This window comes from Ooceraea biroi, chromosome 9, assembly GCF_003672135.1.
Source record: "Ooceraea biroi isolate clonal line C1 chromosome 9, Obir_v5.4, whole genome shotgun sequence".
NCBI lineage: Eukaryota > Metazoa > Arthropoda > Insecta > Hymenoptera > Formicidae > Ooceraea > Ooceraea biroi.
The window spans coordinates 15,209,176-15,226,681 of record NC_039514.1 but is presented as its reverse complement, the minus strand read 5'-3'; the positions used below and the strand labels follow the sequence as shown (position 1 = coordinate 15,226,681).

Here is a 17,506-nt window from a genome sequence, read left to right as displayed (position 1 = left end):
AACATATATCTGTCAAAATATAAAATACAGTAAATATATGAAATGTTGTTCTATATGTGAGCAATTTCTTTCTTTCCTAAAGTTACATTTTCTCTTTAGATATACTTAAATACATTAATTACGCTCTACGAGTTTCTATTTGTACGAAAATTGTGTTTTTATGGTAGGTTTCAAAGTACAAGGCATACCTCACAAGAACTTTAGTTCAATGTTGGTACACTTTATTTTTGTAATCATATAATATTGTACAAATTATTACAATAAACTATATATTTCCGTAATTATGTCTGTTTCTTAGTTTTACCAACATGGCTTGCCATAGTAAGCGTTCGGCAAGTAGCAAGAATTAAATAATACAGCCATACAGTGCAAAAACGCACTATGTTATATTTTTCATTGATTACGATTTCTTCTAAAATTATATCCTACAATAACGTACAAAAATTATCGGGGCAAATTGAAATTACTAAATTAAACCCGTTACTTCTTTTAAATGACTATCTACATACTGATATAACCCTATGATCTTTCCGGAGTGTATACAAGAAGAAAATTAAAAAATGGATACGTTATGCATTTTTTTATTTTCCCATCTCTTCTTGTAATACACTATTGCTATACTATTATAATTTTACATATTTATATATATAATATCGTGAATGTCTATATTATATATATACATATATAAATGTAGATGTACGTCGCGTTGTGTGCTAACAGGATCAATGCTCCGTTTCATATTCACGTTTATCGTTTATCAGAAAAAATGTATACACGAATGTGTGCCATCCTATTTTATTGATATATTTCTTTATATTATACCCTATGTTAATGTACATTTTTGTCGTACTCATACGAGCGCAAAAATAAAACTGGATATTTTCTGCTTTATTATACAGTATACGCGCGACTAAAGGGTCAAACTTATAAGTAATAGATACAATTTACACAAGATGCGATTAAAAAAAAGAAAAAGGAAAAGTTACGCGTGTTACATAAATTATCTCGTAGAATTTTATGAAGTATCATAAATAAAAACCTATGACGATAATTTCACTAATTAATTTCATTGATTAAAAGAAAAAAAACATACGATGACGAAATAAAAATAGTAGTGTGTGCACGATCCACAGAACCGCATACACACGGTAAGCTAGTATACACTTGTCGTTAGTACCTGCGTACTGTAGATTCGCGAGACAGTTCGAGGGCACTCTGGTCAATTAGTACAACTTATCGCATCGTATGTTCGTTCGTAAACTACTCCGCAAACATGTTGTTCTTTTATCGTCCTATTCAAGTCGGACATTGTGTAAGAGGACAATCGATATACTCTCTAGGTTTCTCAAGTAGTCATATCAGCGTTTAATAACAAAATAGAATAAATTCGAATATTCATCTTAGAAAAAGAATTTACATCGTAGAGAATTCGCTATGTAAGGGAGAACAGGGGAGTAATTCGCACTGCGCGTGACATGTTACGACGCGTCACAATACCGGGCGTGAAAATACGCACGGGGGGGTATACCTTGCGCGAGAAGCCAGTCCGTGTTACACATAGGCGTTATATAGGTCGGGAGTATGCAGCTCTAGGATTAACCAAGGAGTCAGACTGAAGGCCACCCTTTTTAATGTTTTTACAGTCTATTTTATGTAGGTCCGATAACAACAATAAAAATTCTTAAATAAATATATCGATATAATCATTGATGGAATATTTTTATGCAGTCAACTAGAGGTTCCTGTTGCCGAAAGAGTCGTAAGTTTCTTTTCCTTTCCTTTCCTTTTTTTCTCTCTTTTTTCCCTTTAGATGTTGCGGTTCGCGTCTTAAGCATAGTATACATACACATGTACACGGCACGTTAATCACTGTTCGCAGCGATCGGCATGGAGTACCACAAAGTTATGCGAAATTCGATCGGACAAGGTCACAAGTATCACTCAAGCTCATCATTGCTATTTTCCTCTGCCTTGGGTCGCACCGGATCTGGTTGTGGGTTTCGCCGGCTGCGGTATGATCGTGATCTCGTCGTTGATCTTCAACGGCTTCAGCAGCGAATCGTTCGATCTGGACGAAGGCGACGCGGGCACGTTCTTCTTATCCATGACCCTCTTCGCCACGACACTATGTGCCGAGTATACGTGATTCTCGAACTGCTTGTACATTCCGAAAGTGGCAGTGCAGACTGTACACTTATATGATAGGTGTGCCGGCTTTAATGTCATCCCGTGATCTCGAGCAACGTGATTTAGTAATTTCCATTGATATACCTGGAAACCAATGTTCACAGCCTTTAGCAAACCAATTCTTCTCTCACTTCTGCTTCTCTATTTGTATTCTCTTCGAAGAGGACGCGAATAGAGAAAATATTTCATTTATTGACAGAAAGATGAAACTTACCCTGCCACAAGCTGGACAACGACCGGCATCCTTTCCTTTGTTTGCTGCTTCTTGCATACTGGATGTGACAAGCCCATGAGATCCTAATAAGTGTCTTTCCAAGCCCTATGAAAAAATAAAAAGGCTAATATTAATTCTCGTTATTAACAATTAATACTTTCTTCTCTAAGCACCAATATTGGAATAACCTAAATATGACTCGAGTTCATAAACTGTTAAGATCTCATGGCGCATAGAAAACTGTGAAAACCTGTGTATCTGCAGACTTGTTAATTTGCCATATAAAGATTTACCTGATCCGTGAAAAATCGGAATTGGCATTTCTGGCAGTTTAGTGGAGGTCTGTTGTAAATCATCTTTGGATGTATTTTTACTTTATGGATCCACTGCATGTGATTTCGTAATTGTTCTAGATCCTAAAATAGACATGACGGAATTGTAATGCAACATAATTTGAAGAAATCAAGTATGTAGCTATATGTTACTTTTGTACTATTTTTATAATATTTGATATAGGCTTATTTATTTTTATAGTTACTATTTTTCCAACGATTAATACAAATTAAAGCAATATCTTTTTCTCAGAAACGTAATTGAAAGAAATTAATAACACTGCGTTACTAGCACTAAAAAAAGGAATAAAACTCTACGGACTTTTATCATGTACACTTACTTTAATATATCCATCACAAATTTCACATATAACAAACGTATTCTTCCCTCCAGATTTCGAAGAACTTCCTGATCCTGGAATGGAAGTTTGAGACGTTGTACGTGGCAATGGAGTAATAGATATACTCGGCTGACTTAATAGTTTCGCTGTGGGATTTTTCGGACTGGTCGTTGTGTTCTGAAAAATATAAAATACTCGCATTATTTAGAGCACACAGACACGTCATTATTCATACATACTGATACTTTTAATTAGTAATGTCCACCTGAAAACAGCATTTTCAAAGTTGTATACATTTGTTAGATTGCTTTGTCCTCATTTAATGTCTAAATATACATGTATGTGTATGTGTTTATTGGATATATTTAAAGTGTCATGTTTCCTAATTCTAATGATCAATCTCTTTTCTTATGACTATGCCATAAGAAGCAATTCTATTATTCCTTTAAAGATTAAGACAAATATCCATGTTTTCTGTTAGTAAACTAATGTGCATTCCAATTGATAAAGATTGAATGCTTGATGTTTATGTCGTGTAAAGTGTGTAGATAGGGTGCTGTTATCCACATGAAAAGGGTGTACAACGTGAATGGTATGCGTAAATAGACAAAATGTATATTTTTTAAACGTTGTTACGTACACACGAACCATTAATTGATTATAGATAATTGGTCTGTAAAAGTAGATATGTGGGGGAAGTGTGTGCGGAATTGCTGTGCGTAGCGTTAAGTTCTCTAAGCGACTATGGAGTAGTCATTGGGTATAAATCAGAGAGACTTGGAGAATGTTAAAAGCCTTTCTTTTTTGCGCCTGCAAGACACATCACTCATGCGATCTCACAAATATCTCATGAAATCTCTCCCTGGTTACTTTCCAATATTATTTACCTGTGATGAGGACAACCTAGACAGAGAGTCGATTACGTTGGGTACAAGTGCAATTGGTGTGGGTTGACCGGAACTGCCGCCGCTACTGCTACTCACTCCCGAGACAGCCGACATGACAGTCCCAGAGCCACCCACCACCTGCCACCACCCATATATCTTTTTTACTAGTTCTTGGAGCTTCGGGTCTATTTAAAGTGTGATAGTTTACGTGTGTACACATTCACGAACGTCATTACGAAAACGAAAGTGCGGATACATCTTAAAGATTCGAATACTAAATAACGTAGATACATAAGTAACAAATATGTAAGAAAACTTGTGTACTTGGAAAATTTCTCAATCCTCTTTCTAAAATCACCCTCTTTATAAATATCTGTTATTTAAACGTGATTTAAACTATTTTATCTAATCTAAAAATTATCTTGTTTTGTTGAAGATTTTGGTGTGCAGACATCAATTTACGGTAAAATAAAAGAATCATATACACCTAGAAAATTCGACAGTAATATTATAGTGTAGCATAGACAAGTGCACAGAGATAATGCATACTCTATCGCAGAGAATGTTGCGATCTTTTCGAATTTCAGAAAGGGCATGACTTATCACGATTCTCATTGCCCTTAGACGCATCAGTATAAACACATCTGAATAAAGTGATAGACAGAAATATAAAATATGGCAGCCATGAAGATAATCTAACTATGCGGTGCATGTGCCAAGTCTTTCCACGAATATATATTTAGTGCGACCGCGTATAACGTACATCGTACGTGTTAAATTAAAAACTCATACACGGTCGCTCGTTTCTCAGTCTCTTACTCCAAATATGCTTCTCTCTCGATTTGGCCGTTTTACGAGTTTTTAACTTTTACGTTTCACTGGCCAGCCGCATTTTGGTCAAACATTACTTTATACCTTTGCTTCGCCGCTAAGTCTAATTGTTAGTATTATTTGCATACGCATGTAGTGAGGTATATAAGCTAAACGTAAGATCAATAATATAAATATGCCGTCATTACCTGGAATATTTGGTTACTACCAAACTGGTATGACGTGGGCACTAATAAACCAGACGATGTAGGACGATACATCATTCCTGCAACGTTGTCTGAAACATGAGGTACATTAAAATATAGCAAACATAAAGTGCGAGACATAAAAATTGGTCGTTAGTTGAAAGGAATCGTCTTACCTTGCCGCATTGTAGTAGCGCCTGGTCGTAGAGTCTTCATATCGGAGTATCTCGGCTGCATCGGCGGCCGCCCTCTTCCACGACCAGTGATCGGCGCGGGAAGTAATTTTGGTAATAACGGTTGTGGGCCTTTGGCGCTCATTGCCATTGCGAGTGCGCTCGGATTGGTTGGGCCGACAGGTCGCGCGCGATTCAATCTCGGTATCTTGGCGGGCGGTTCCCAATCCGCTGCTGGTTCGAGATTCCTCTCGGGTCGGAACTTCTTCGTGCAGGCGAGAATGTGGCGCGTCAACTTGCCCTTCTGATTATCCTCGAACGGGCAGTTCGGGCACTGATGGAACGCCGGGCCACGCTCTAGTCTGCCGCGAGTATTGTGCTCCGCCTCCATGTGGTACAGAATATCGTGCGGGCTGCGCACCTCCATCGAGCAGAAGTTGCACTTGTAAACATAATTGCGCATATGCGGAGTCTCTAGATGATGCTGCATGACTAAGGTTGATTCTGTTTTAAAACTACAGAACTCGCATTTCTTCATCTCTAAGTGGAATGGTTCGTTATTCTCTTTGCTAAACTCTAGATTCTTGATAAGCGAATTTATAGCTAATTGAGTCTCGGCCGACGTGCTACCCTTGCCCTGCTTACGCTTTTGAGTCCGTAAGAGATCGGTTTGCACATACTCCTGTACAAGGTTCATCCCAATTTGCATGAAGAACTTGCCCAACGGCTGCTCGAAGTACGTCGGTATTTTGCTATCCTGCCTTCTCTCATCTGCTCGCGCCTCGTACTTGTCACCTATGCTACTGAATCCGTGCTCGATCAAGTCTATTGAACTGTCACCGCTTCTGTCATCCCCGTCTCTTTTACCTCTGCCCTCACTTTCACTTTCCTCCGATTTCTCGCTGCCCTTCTTCCCGCCGTCCACGAGATCCTCATCGTTATCCTTGTTCTCCTCAGCGAGTTTCTTCTGCCTGTCCTCTCTATCTCTCTCCTCGATACTTTTCTCCAGTTTCGTAACGAACTCTTTCAATGGTCTCAAGGGCGGTTTCTCGTACACGTAAGGTACTATGAAAGATGGTGCCTCAACCACGTACATGTCGTCGGTCAATGTCGGTAAAATCGGCGGTACCGTCGGCGTGATCGTGGTGCTCATGCTGCTGGTCTTCGGGCTGAGCTGTGCTGTTTTTGAAGTCATCGGTACCGGCGTGATGGTCGTTCTCATGTTGGGATACATCGTCTGCGTCGTCATACCGGAACCTATCGGAACAACCGGAAAGGAGCTAGAGTTGGAGATGGAGTGGTGAGATTTGCTGTTGCTCACGGGAACACCACCGCGGCCCGACAATATCGAATTTGTATCTATTATGACTAACGTCGGTTCCTTCTTCCCGCCTTTAATCGATTTACTACCGGCGGCAATCTCTACCAAGCGTTTGGTATCGTTAACGACAATGGTAGTCTTGCTGCTCCTGATCGGTGATTTCAGTTTGGAGTTTTCCTTGTCCTTACTGTCGATACCGGCTAACGGATCCTCCGGTTTAATTTCCTCTATGTCAGATCCATCGTCATCTACCTCTTCCTCTAGCTCCTTCTCTATGTAGCTCGTTCGCTTGATGTTGCGCGAACTCCTTCTCGGCGTGATGTTACTAAGATCTATCTGCTTTCGTTGCTTCTTCTGCTTCTCCTTACGCTCCGCCGTTGACGGGCTGTGCCCATTCTTCCCATCTGTAATCTCCTCGATATCGGGACTGCCACAGCTTCCATTCTCCTCGCAGAGCTTATCGGATTTCTCCATACTGCTGTCAGCGATGTCGTCGCTGTTGCAGCTACAGTTTGACGACATGTCATTGTCCTGTTTCTCGATAGTTTTCTTCGAGATGAACACATCGTCGTTGTCCAGATGTATCTCGGTGATACTCTCGTCGAGGCACTCGACGTCGGAGTTGTTACTCTGTTCGTCTACCTCCATAGCCTCACAGGACGTATTTTTACACTCAGTTTTCGACACTTCACTAGAATTGTTCGTCTCACTGACACCGTCGGACGATTTGGATACTTCAAAGTCAGTTTTCGCGTCGAACATTTCACCATCCTTACTATTATTACCTACTCCCTCATTTCGCTCACTACCTACACCTTGCCTCTCTTGGCATTCGATCTCCATTCCATGATCATCTTCATCATCCTCTTCATCTCCGTCGTCCTCCTCTTCATCGCCCTCTTCATCCTCTGTGACAATCTCTTTTGATGCAGTCTTGCTTGCATTATCACTGGTATCCATGTATTCTTCGTTATCAGCGCTATAGTTGCCGTTGACACCGTTTGGAATAATCATATCTGCAAGCAATTATGAAATGTTTAATAGGTGTCTATTAAATAAATGGATTCTTAATAATTTCAGCATCAACGCTAATAAACGTATATCAGATAACTTAGAATAATTGATAAAAAAAATTGTACCTCGACAAAGACTCTACAATTTAAAAACTTATTTTATCTTTTTTAGCCTATATTTCTGTTATATTTATATTTATTCATATTATATATAAATGTAAAAGGGAAAGAGTTTTTTGCAACAATTGCAATAAATCATTCAAGACATTATTATATCTATACTATGCATATCCTACAATCTTTTGACCCACATCAAAAGTACACGAGAATACAGTATAAAATAAGATACTAAATACACAATACTAAAAGGTTTTCAAGTTAGCGATAAATAGTAATACATAAATAAAATATTATATAATTGTTAATTAGTGAACTTTAATCAGTCAGAAGTAAGATTGACAGCTGTATTGTTAGAGCAATATCAACGTTACCAAGATCTTATCACTAGGCAAGAAATAAGATACAAGATGTGTAACATCTCTGATGTAACAGAAGGATGTGTAGTTCGATACAGAAAAAAAAAAAACATCAAAAGCTTCTTTCCCATCAAACAATCAATGTTTTGAGGATAAAAATACGCTAATCAGTTTCATCTCATATCGATCATGTCTCACAGCTCAGCGTGATGAAGAAACAGAGGGAAACTCGGTGAGACAAGCGATTCGTGATTCAGAGGATTTAAATTCGGCGCAACCGAGGAGAAAACTACGAAAATTTCTGTCCGACGTGAGAACTCAAATTCCGGAACCGGAACTTTCAGCCACGAGCCTATCGAGGCAGACTACCATGCTTACCTTTCAGATGTTTGTCGGGACTGCTCCGTGACGAGTCCTTGGCGGCAGGCTCATCCAACGTGCCCTCCATGGGTTCACCACGGTTCGCCGCGTACTTGGCCTACGCAATTAACGAACACCGCTGATAAGAAAAATCGACGGCGCGAGGCCGAGGCGAGGCGAAGCGTTCCGCCGCACACGCTCTCCGCGGAGGGTACGACGGGTCGGGGGGGGGGGGGGGCGAGGGGGAGGGAATTTTTAGCGGGGGCCGAATTTTTCAAAATGGCGCTGCGAATTCCGCACTTGCGTCCGCTCTCGTTCCCATAACCAACAAACTTCCACAACCGAGCGGTCCGAGCCGGAGGTCCGCGGGGGTAGGGAAGGGGGCCTCAACGTCCCGCTGGCGCCCAGGGCGTCGAACGAACCGCGCTGACGACGGCGTCGTCCGAAGCGATTCAGCGTCCTCTCTCTCTCTCTATCCTGTCGTCTCTCCTCTCGATGCACGAGCGAGTGCACGATCCGCCGTGCTGCACGCGCGCACACAAGCTAACGAACGAGTGGTCGGACGGACGATTATCCGAGAGTCCTGGCCCGAGAGAGCTCGCGCGCGAACGGTTAGCGTCGTCCCGCAGTCAGTCACCCGCGCTCACTAGCTACCGCTGGCGTCCACGAGCGCCAGTCCGTCGTTCCGTCGGCCAGCCAGCCAGCCAGTCGTCAGTCTCGACCCTCTGTGCTTCTCTTTCTCCTTCTCTCCCTCCCCCCTCTCTCTCTGTCTCTCCTCTCCCTCCCCCCTGTCTCTTTCTCCTCTCTCGTTTCGTCTCTCTCTCAACCTTTGCAACCTATGCGAACCTTCCCCACCTACACCGAGAGAAAGACACCAACACGACGAGTCACACGTACGTGTGCACGCGCAGTCGGCGGCGGCGGCGAGATGCGCGCGCGCGCGCGCGCGAAGCTTCCTACGAAGCGCCGTGCATGCTGGACACGGCGATGACGATGACGATGATAATAATAATAATGATGCGGCAGCGATGCACCAGCTATATGTCAACTACACGACCGAAGGTACGTCGAATCGATAAATAATCGCACGTTCCACAAGCGAGTCGCCCGAGCGCACGAAGATCCGCTTCACATCGCCCGCCGATACGTCACCGTCCGCGAGCGCCGTGAAGCTCGCAACATCGCGAACATCTCGCGAAGTACGTCTCCGGCATCGACGAGAGGGAACGGGGCGGCGAATCCGCAGCGGTTGTCATCTCGCGCCGAGGGAGAGAGAGCGCGCGCGGGGACGAGAGGGAGGCCGGAGCGGATTCGGTCGCGACCGAGCGGCGGCTGCTCCGACCCGCGCGCGAGCTCGCAACGCGCGTTGCAAAGGTTATGTATGACGCGCGCGACGCGTCGCGAGTTGGCAGCCCGCGCGAGGTTAACCCGGAACGACGGAAGGGGATCTTCCCCGACGCGCCTCTGCCAGCCTGATTCCCTCGAGGTTAGGGAGCGCGGGGAGGGTGGTGGAGCTCTCCTCAACGGTGGACGCGCCGCGTCCCGAGCATCGCCGTCGGGTCACTCCCGCGTTTATCGACGCGAGCACGCTCGGTACCGCTACACTGGCGCATTCCGCCCGAGTTCGGTCATCGAGGTTCGGGCTCTCCCTCCCTCGCGATATAGTATCGCACGTACGACAGTCGCGTCGCGTGCACGCTACGGCTCCTCGCGTTCGTGCCTCTCGCCTCCGCACGGAGACGCCACTATCCAATGCACGCAGGGTGCAGAAAGCGCACGACGAGGGACGGAACGAACTCGCGGCTCCCGAACGAGCACTCGATCGAGGTGCTTTTTCATGCTGACGCTCGACGCTCATCTTTAGCGTCAAAACGGGTCACGTGATCAAATCGCGCCACTAAACTCAGCGTCGAATTTCCAGCGTCGACGTTCGACGCTGCTTTCGGCGTCGCGTTAGCACGTGAACGTTAGGTTACAGTATTTACTGGTATATTTCTCAACACACTCATTAGAACTGAATTATTGCGTATAATATCATTTTCGTAATTAACATATCGTTTTTGATAATTAATAATGAAAATCTTTTATCTTTTCCATGTTTCTTTCACTTTCGTTTCAATCAGTTGACGCTGTTTTTTCCGCTATCTTGACGCTTGAGGCTGAAATCATTCGACTTTTTCTCTGACGCTAGCGTTAAGTGACGTCACGTGACGACGCTCGACGCTGCTTTTCAGCGTCTCATGAATTAGCACCTTTAGGCGAGGCGGCACCTCGAGCGATGTTCACCCGGTTCACCGTCCCCCAACGACTTTGTTCCAATGGAACGTCACTCGAGAGCGAAGGAAACTACGTGTCTGCTGTCCCTCTCACAAGTGGACGGTTTTCGTCGAGACGCGCGAATTCGCGAACTCGACGCGATAACTCGCTCGTCATCGAGAAAATTTGGACTCTCACATGGTACACCGAGGACACGCGCTCGAAGGTGTAAGAGTGAATGGGAGGAGAAGCGAGGCACGATCATGAGACAAAAGTTCCGAATCATCCGCGGGATGACTCCGACATGTCAACGAGCGAAACGTCAAGAATTCTCGCTCATGTTCCTCTCCACCATCGTCGTTCGCTATTTCGTGAGTAAAACTCGGGCCGTCCCGAAGTGCAGGCAGGTGCAAAGAGTGCAGGCGAGGCGAGAAGGCGGTCTACCGCTGATCGCTCGGCGCTCCCGATCCCGGCGGAGGTTGAGGTTATTTTTTCTGGACTCCCACCCCTCTCCAGACGCGGTCGGCGTACGTTCCGTTTAACTCGACCGATCGTTCGCGCCAGCGTCCAATCGAACGATACAGTCCGCGATATATACGTACCTGGAGACGAAGCGCAGGGGGATGGAGATGATGATGACGACGAGGCTCCTATGCGAGCGTTGGACGGCGCGACATCATCGTGATCCTCGGCGATGTCTTCCGGATCGTTGCCGTTGCTACGCGTAGCAGTAGTGGTAGTAGTAGCCACAATTGTAGTAGTAATGTCCCGTAAGAGGCAATATCCCAACGATACTCGAGGGGGAGGCACGATTACGCGGTTTATTCACAAAACCTGTAAATAGTGAACATTTATCGCTGACGATTGGCCCACTAGAGGGCAGGCGCGACGGAATGGGAAGCGTTAAAAAGTTATGCCCAGGGCTGTGCGAGGAATCGCCGTCCCTCTCCGTCCCTCTCCCTCCGCCCCACCGCTTTAAGGGGAAGCTGGAGTTGCTAGTGAACTATTTTTTCACTATAGCGACGGTAATTGCAGTTTCGAAAATTCTCTTTATTGCTTGTGCAGAATAAAAAATCCTTTTCCACAAATGAAGTATAGATAGAAAGAAAGCCCGCTCTACGGGACTTTATATTCAAAATGGAAAAAAGTTAGAAAAGACAAATGCAAGTTTTTAACTTTTTTCCCCTTAAGGGGATGCTGGAGTTGCTAGTGAACTATTTTTTCACTATAGCGATGGTAATTGCAGTTTCGAAAATTCTCTTTATTGCTTGTGCAGAATAAAAAATTCTTTTCCACAAATGAAGTATAGATAGAAAGAGAGTCCGCTCTACAGGACTTTATATTCAAAATGGAAAAAAGTTAGAAAAGACAAATGCAAGTTTTTAACTTTTTTCCCCTTAAGGGGATGCTGGAGTTGCTAGTGAACTATTTTTTCACTATAGCGATGGTAATTGCAGTTTCGAAAATTCTCTTTATTGCTTGTGCAGAATAAAAAATTCTTTTCCACAAATGAAGTATAGATAGAAAGAAAGCCCGCTCTACAGGACTTTATATTCAAAATGGAAAAAAGTTAGAAAAGACAAATGCAAGTTTTTAACTTTTTTCCCCTTAAGGGGATGCTGGAGTTGCTAGTGAACTATTTTTTCACTATAGCGATGGTAATTGCAGTTTCGAAAATTCTCTTTATTGCTTGTGCAGAATCAAAAATTCTTTTCCACAAATGAAGTATAGATAGAAAGAAAGCCCGCTCTACGGGACTTTATATTCAAAATGGAAAAAAGTTAGAAAAGACAAATGCAAGTTTTTAACTTTTTTCCCCTTAAGGGGATGCTGGAGTTGCTAGTGAACTATTTTTTCACTATAGCGATGGTAATTGCAGTTTCGAAAATTCTCTTTATTGCTTGTGCAGAATCAACAATTCTTTTCCACAAATGAAGTATAGATAGAAAGTCCGCTCTACAGGACTTTATATTCAAATTGGAAAAAAGTTAGAAAAGACAAATGCAAGTTTTTAACTTTTTTCCCCTTAAGGGGATGCTGGAGTTGCTAGTGAACTATTCTTTCACTATAGCGATGGTAATTGCAGTTTCGAAAATTCTCTTTATTGCGCTTGTGCAGAATAAAAAATTCTTTTCCACAAATGAAGTACAGATAGAAAGTCCGCTCTACAGGACTTTATATTCAAAATGAAAAAAAGTTAAAAACTTGCATTTGTCTTTTCTAACTTTTTTCCATTTTGAATATAAAGTCCCGTAGAGCGGACTTTCTTTCTATCTATGCTTCATTTGTGGAAAAGGATTTTTTATTCTGCACAAGCGCAATAAAGAGAATTTTCGAAACTGCAATTACCATCGCTATAGTGAAAGAATAGTTCACTAGCAACTCCAGCTTCCCCTTAAGAAGCTGTCCGGATAGGACTCTCGTCGTGCAAACGCACATGATACTTGCACATGCACGGAAAAATCGACCAATCACGCGTCTAACTCAAGAGAGACAGCGGCATGGCATTCCTCGCATAGGGCACGTGATTATTAATAGCTGCTTACGCGGCCTACGCAATTTATCTGGACGAACCTTTCGAGTCTAGGATCGCCTCTTTTTATCCTTTTTCTTTTTCAGAGGGAGGAGGGAGAGAAGGATGTAACCGAGGGTGGAGACGGGAAGAAGCGAGAGAAACGGCTTTTAGAAGGGATCATTGCTGCGTCCGCTCGCGCGATTTCCGCATTGATCGTTCAGCCGATTTTACCTGAATAGTTGAAGATATGCCGCATCTTTTATTGCATAATAAAGAATAACGTAACGCTGTTACGCCATGGAAAATATATGCGATATATCGTGCACCTTTGAGTTCTTAGATAAAAAATGTCGTGTTCTTGTTTCTATGTCATTAATTGGAATTGCGTTTTTTTCGAGTCGAAAGCGTGAATGCCTTGATTGCGAGACAATTATTAATGTTTGTTTTTAACGCTATAATCAAGATTGCACACAAACAACTGTATGTTTAAATCTTCATTAGAACATACATGTCGGACAATCGTCAATTAAAAGAATGGTACATAATTTCTCAAGTCAGAATAGAGCTTTCATATCCGAGAGAAATACATGTATTGAGATAAATGAATTGCGTAATTGCTCCGATTGTTTTCTAGGGTTTGATGATCGTAGCGAGCAGTGTCGTGTGTCCAAGGTTGTGTGTGAGTTCGAAACCAATTTCGGGTTCTCATCTTGTCTGCATGACGCTTTTAACTGTTGAAATCGTTACTGTGCGCTCTGGCGGTACAAACAGTGTTGCCAAGTTTACACGCAAAATCAATGCCGTAATAAAAGTAATAATAAAGCCGTGATAAGCGTGAATTCCAGTGTGGAAAATAATTGTTTCATTCTACCGAAAAATATCATCAAAATCATTAATATAAACCTTTGAGTGCATCTCGCTTCAGAATTGCAATTCTAATCCACAGCTTATAAATAACGACCTGTGGATAAATAGTTTACACCTTTATCTTCAAAGAATAGAAGTAAGAAAAGATCGATGAAAGAAAATTTGAAATAAAACTCATAATTGCAGAAATGGTTTTAATCAATTTAAAAGAGTCATAAAAAATGAAGATTGCTAGTTAACATTTTTTAAATTTAAATTTAAACCAAAGTGGAAATAAAAGAATCTCTAAATTTTATAAAGCCCATTTTCTCGACGAGAAGGAGTACGACTTATAAAATATATACGCAACTTTATGAGAAGTAACGGAGAAGATAGCTAACGCGCTGTTGGGAGAACCGCGTTTCTCACGATTTCACCATATCTGTTTAACACGCGTAATTCAATCGCCGTTATACTTTTACCGTGGTTCACGAGTTTAGAATCCTCAGCGATGTTGCGCATCCAACTTTTTCTCTAATAACAAGATAAGTATTCTTGCGATAATCCGCCATATTTGGATAATACAAAGTCCGTTATCCGTTATACGTGTCAAACTTCCGAAAATGTTATCAATTCTGAATTTCAAGAAATTGGTTATAAGTATCGCTTGAAACTGTCAGAATAAAGATACCGAATAAAGAAACTGTGTCAACTAATTAAACAAAAGTATTTCTCGAAGTATTAGGTCATCTTATCAATAATATATTTATTGATAAGATGATTGATAATTGAATAAAATCAATTTATTCAATTATCAATTTTTGAAACAGCAATCCCTTAAATCACTTTAATATATGGATAATGAAATTCGATTAGTAATTGATCTTGGTTTCTTCAAAAGGCCACGTTTTTCATAGCAATGTTTCTTTGACGTTTTCTAACGCGAAAAGTGGCACGAGGCCAGTGTCCTGATTCTGCGGAATCTTCAGCGATCCGGGGATTCGATATCGCACAGACGCTACTGTCTAAGACCAAACTCCCTACCTAACCTCTATCTTGGGGTCTTGGCCAACGCCAACGACGTTCGCGAACGCAAGCGTCGTGTCGGTCGTTACGAACCGCAGCATGAGAAGGGAAGCTTGATGTTCACGTACCGACATCGAGACTTCGTGGACGGGCAAACGCACAGGCGGTGGGTTTTCATGCCGCGGCAGGGCTGTCGGGGAGGGAGAATTAGTAGTAGGAGCGGTAACGTATAGCAGTAGCAGTAGGGGGAGGGGAAGCATAGAGAAAATGAGGACGCAGGGCGCTCCGTGAACGCGCCACGGCCCTGATCGCGCCGCGCGCTCTGCCCCGTGCACGAGCGTGCACGAGAAGAGCGTGAAATCCGACGGATCGATCGCGGCGCGCGATCGCACGCGACGAGCCATGATCGCCCTGCGCTCGCGGTGCTCTCTCTCTCGCCACGCACACGCACATTTCCTCTCTCTCTCTCTCTCTCTCTCTCTCGCACACACGCGTCACTACCGTGATGCACGCGCGCGACGATCGGGCTGGTCGCGGCGGCTCCCGCCATTTCTCCGCGACCGCGACAGCTGCCGGCGGAGTGCGACTTGCCGACCCTCCACCGGGAGAGGGACAATGACGACGGCGATCGCTGCACGCACGCTGCACCGTGCGGGTTGCCGCGCTTATTTAAATTCCCACTGACCGTACCGTTCGACGTACCGGAGAACACCTGCGGCGGCACGCGCGGCCCTCGGTACCGCTCGCGACAGAGCGACGCTGCTCCCCAGGTGGTCCGTGCAGGACCACTCGCGCGCACTCGGTGTTTACTCGACGCCGCGACGCGACGTCACCGATCCGCACCTCTCACGCTTCGCCGTCGGAACTGCCAAGATGGCGCGCTCGCGGTCACATGACTCGTGACGTCGCCGAGCGTAGACGGGACCGCGAACGGTCCAGTGGCACTCTGCTGCGCCGCGTCACGTGACCGAGCGCACGTGCACGTCCAATGAGAGGCGCGCTACCCTAAAAATAAGGGCGAAACGCAAATAAAATGGCGTAAGTCGAAATGGACGCGCGCGACGCCCGGCATCCGCCCTTCATAATGCGAGATTGATGGGGACGTGCTTCCTACGAAAATTGAATCAATGAAATGATTTGAGAAAAGAAACGGTACGGCTTTTTTAAATCGTTATTACAGGCGAAATGTGCGAGTCGATTTATAATAATTTATGTTATAAATTTTATAATAAAATATTATAAGGGACGATGAATACGATGTTGCTATGTTCAGTAATACTTGAAAAACGCTTTTAATGCGATTTAATAATTTATTCTTACGCAATTCCACTCTTTCCACGTATGTTTTACTAACACAAAATTCATAATGCTAAAAATAATTTTTTATTGACATTTCTTTAATTATTTTAATAAAAATAAAAATTTTTCTCATAAACGTTGCACTATTTACAATACAAGCTTTTTGTACATATTATGACACAATTTATATAATATGAATAGGTACGAATTCATCAAAATGTTATCCAAATTCATTGTCATCCTCATCATCATCAAACGATAAGACTACTTTCTGCTTTTCCCTTTTTGCTTTCTTTTTCAAAGGTTTATCCGTATCAACTGTATCAGACTCCATTTCCGCTACTTTAGTCTTACGAAATATGATCTTTTTAGATAAATCAGCAGGAGCATTATTTTCTTCTGTAAATTATGATTTATTTTGATAGATATTAATACATAAAAGTTGATTTTATATCTATCGTATTTTATTATATATAATACTTTCTTGTTCGATAACTTTAGAAACTGTTTCCATACCTTTTTCTTTCTGTTTCTGAAAAGCATCCGCTTCTTCCGCTGTCAAGTCACCAGAATTTAATACCACAACAGTAGGCTTGTCATCAAGCTTTTCTTCTCTCTCATCGTCAGATATTTCTGGCAGGGCTTCTCTCTAATTTGACATACCATTCGAATGCGTTTTAACCGTTTTCTTTCAATATTATCAACAATAAAGTATATAAATCATAGCAAGTATGAATTATAAACAAAATAGCGCACTGTATTAAACTTGTGGCAATTGATTGTTTGCACATATATTACCTTTGTATCAACAGTGGGACCTTCTTTATATCCAATCTGCTCTTTCAACTGTTGTAAAAATTTCGGTTCATCCGGTTTAATGTACGATACATTGTGCTTTTTTCTTGACATATCTTCTGACTATTGTTATCGAGGAACAGCAATGTCAGGTTAAGTCGCTACAAGCGAGTTACTTGAGGCTCGTTGCGGAGTTTTTTAGTACTAAAGGGGAGACCGAATGTAGAACATTGAAGTGGCGGAATCTACTGCAATCTGTTGAAACTAATTCTTAAAATAAAATTTTAATTTAATTTAATTTTGTCTGTTGTTTTGTAACATTTAATTATTTCCTGATAATGCTTCTGATTCACAGAACATAACTTTGTCTTCCAGTTGACATTCCACGCTAATTCACCTGTGAATGATCACAGGGACATAGGAAAAAATCTGAATAGGAATAGCGAAAG

The 17,506-nt window shown here is 42.7% G+C and overlaps 3 protein-coding genes across 8 annotated transcripts; 1 reads left to right on the top strand and 2 right to left on the bottom strand.

Moving 5' to 3' along the window:
• Window positions 1-199: 199 nt before the first annotated feature.
• LOC105279479 lies at window positions 200-15,812 on the bottom strand. 5 transcript variants are annotated; one of them, XM_026972436.1, is made up of 10 exons: window positions 15,649-15,812; window positions 11,179-11,410; window positions 8,339-8,438; window positions 5,154-7,487; window positions 4,981-5,069; window positions 3,962-4,099; window positions 3,075-3,251; window positions 2,695-2,817; window positions 2,402-2,506; window positions 1,957-2,271 (listed from the first exon to the last, which is right to left on the bottom strand). In XM_026972436.1, the coding sequence occupies exons 3-10, from the start codon at window positions 8,406-8,408 to the stop codon at window positions 1,957-1,959; spliced, it is 3,351 nt and encodes a 1,116-aa protein (XP_026828237.1). In that variant the 5' UTR covers window positions 8,409-8,438; window positions 11,179-11,410; window positions 15,649-15,812. The 5 variants fall into 5 exon arrangements, with proteins under 5 accessions (XP_026828236.1, XP_026828237.1, XP_011337592.1 ...); XM_011339290.3 differs by having other exon boundaries at window positions 15,654-15,812; XM_011339291.3 differs by having other exon boundaries at window positions 15,666-15,811.
• LOC105279478 lies at window positions 8,445-14,653 on the top strand. Of its 2 annotated transcripts, none has more exons than XR_893939.3 (2): window positions 8,445-9,382; window positions 13,196-14,653. XR_893939.3 is itself a non-coding variant. In XM_020031723.2 (2 exons), exons 1-2 carry the CDS (start codon window positions 10,639-10,641, stop codon window positions 13,328-13,330), a joined length of 444 nt encoding a protein of 147 aa, XP_019887282.1. In that variant the 5' UTR covers window positions 10,185-10,638; the 3' UTR covers window positions 13,331-14,653. The 2 variants fall into 2 exon arrangements, 1 of the variants encoding a protein (XP_019887282.1); XM_020031723.2 differs by lacking the exon at window positions 8,445-9,382 and adding an exon at window positions 10,185-10,947.
• A 437-nt stretch (window positions 15,813-16,249) lies between the features above and the next one.
• On the bottom strand, window positions 16,250-17,274 carry LOC105279480 (uncharacterized protein KIAA1143 homolog). Its single transcript, XM_011339292.3, has 3 exons — window positions 17,061-17,274; window positions 16,779-16,911; window positions 16,250-16,661 (listed from the first exon to the last, which is right to left on the bottom strand). Exons 1-3 carry the CDS (start codon window positions 17,169-17,171, stop codon window positions 16,483-16,485), a joined length of 423 nt encoding a protein of 140 aa, XP_011337594.1. The 5' UTR covers window positions 17,172-17,274; the 3' UTR covers window positions 16,250-16,482.
• Window positions 17,275-17,506: the final 232 nt, after the last annotated feature.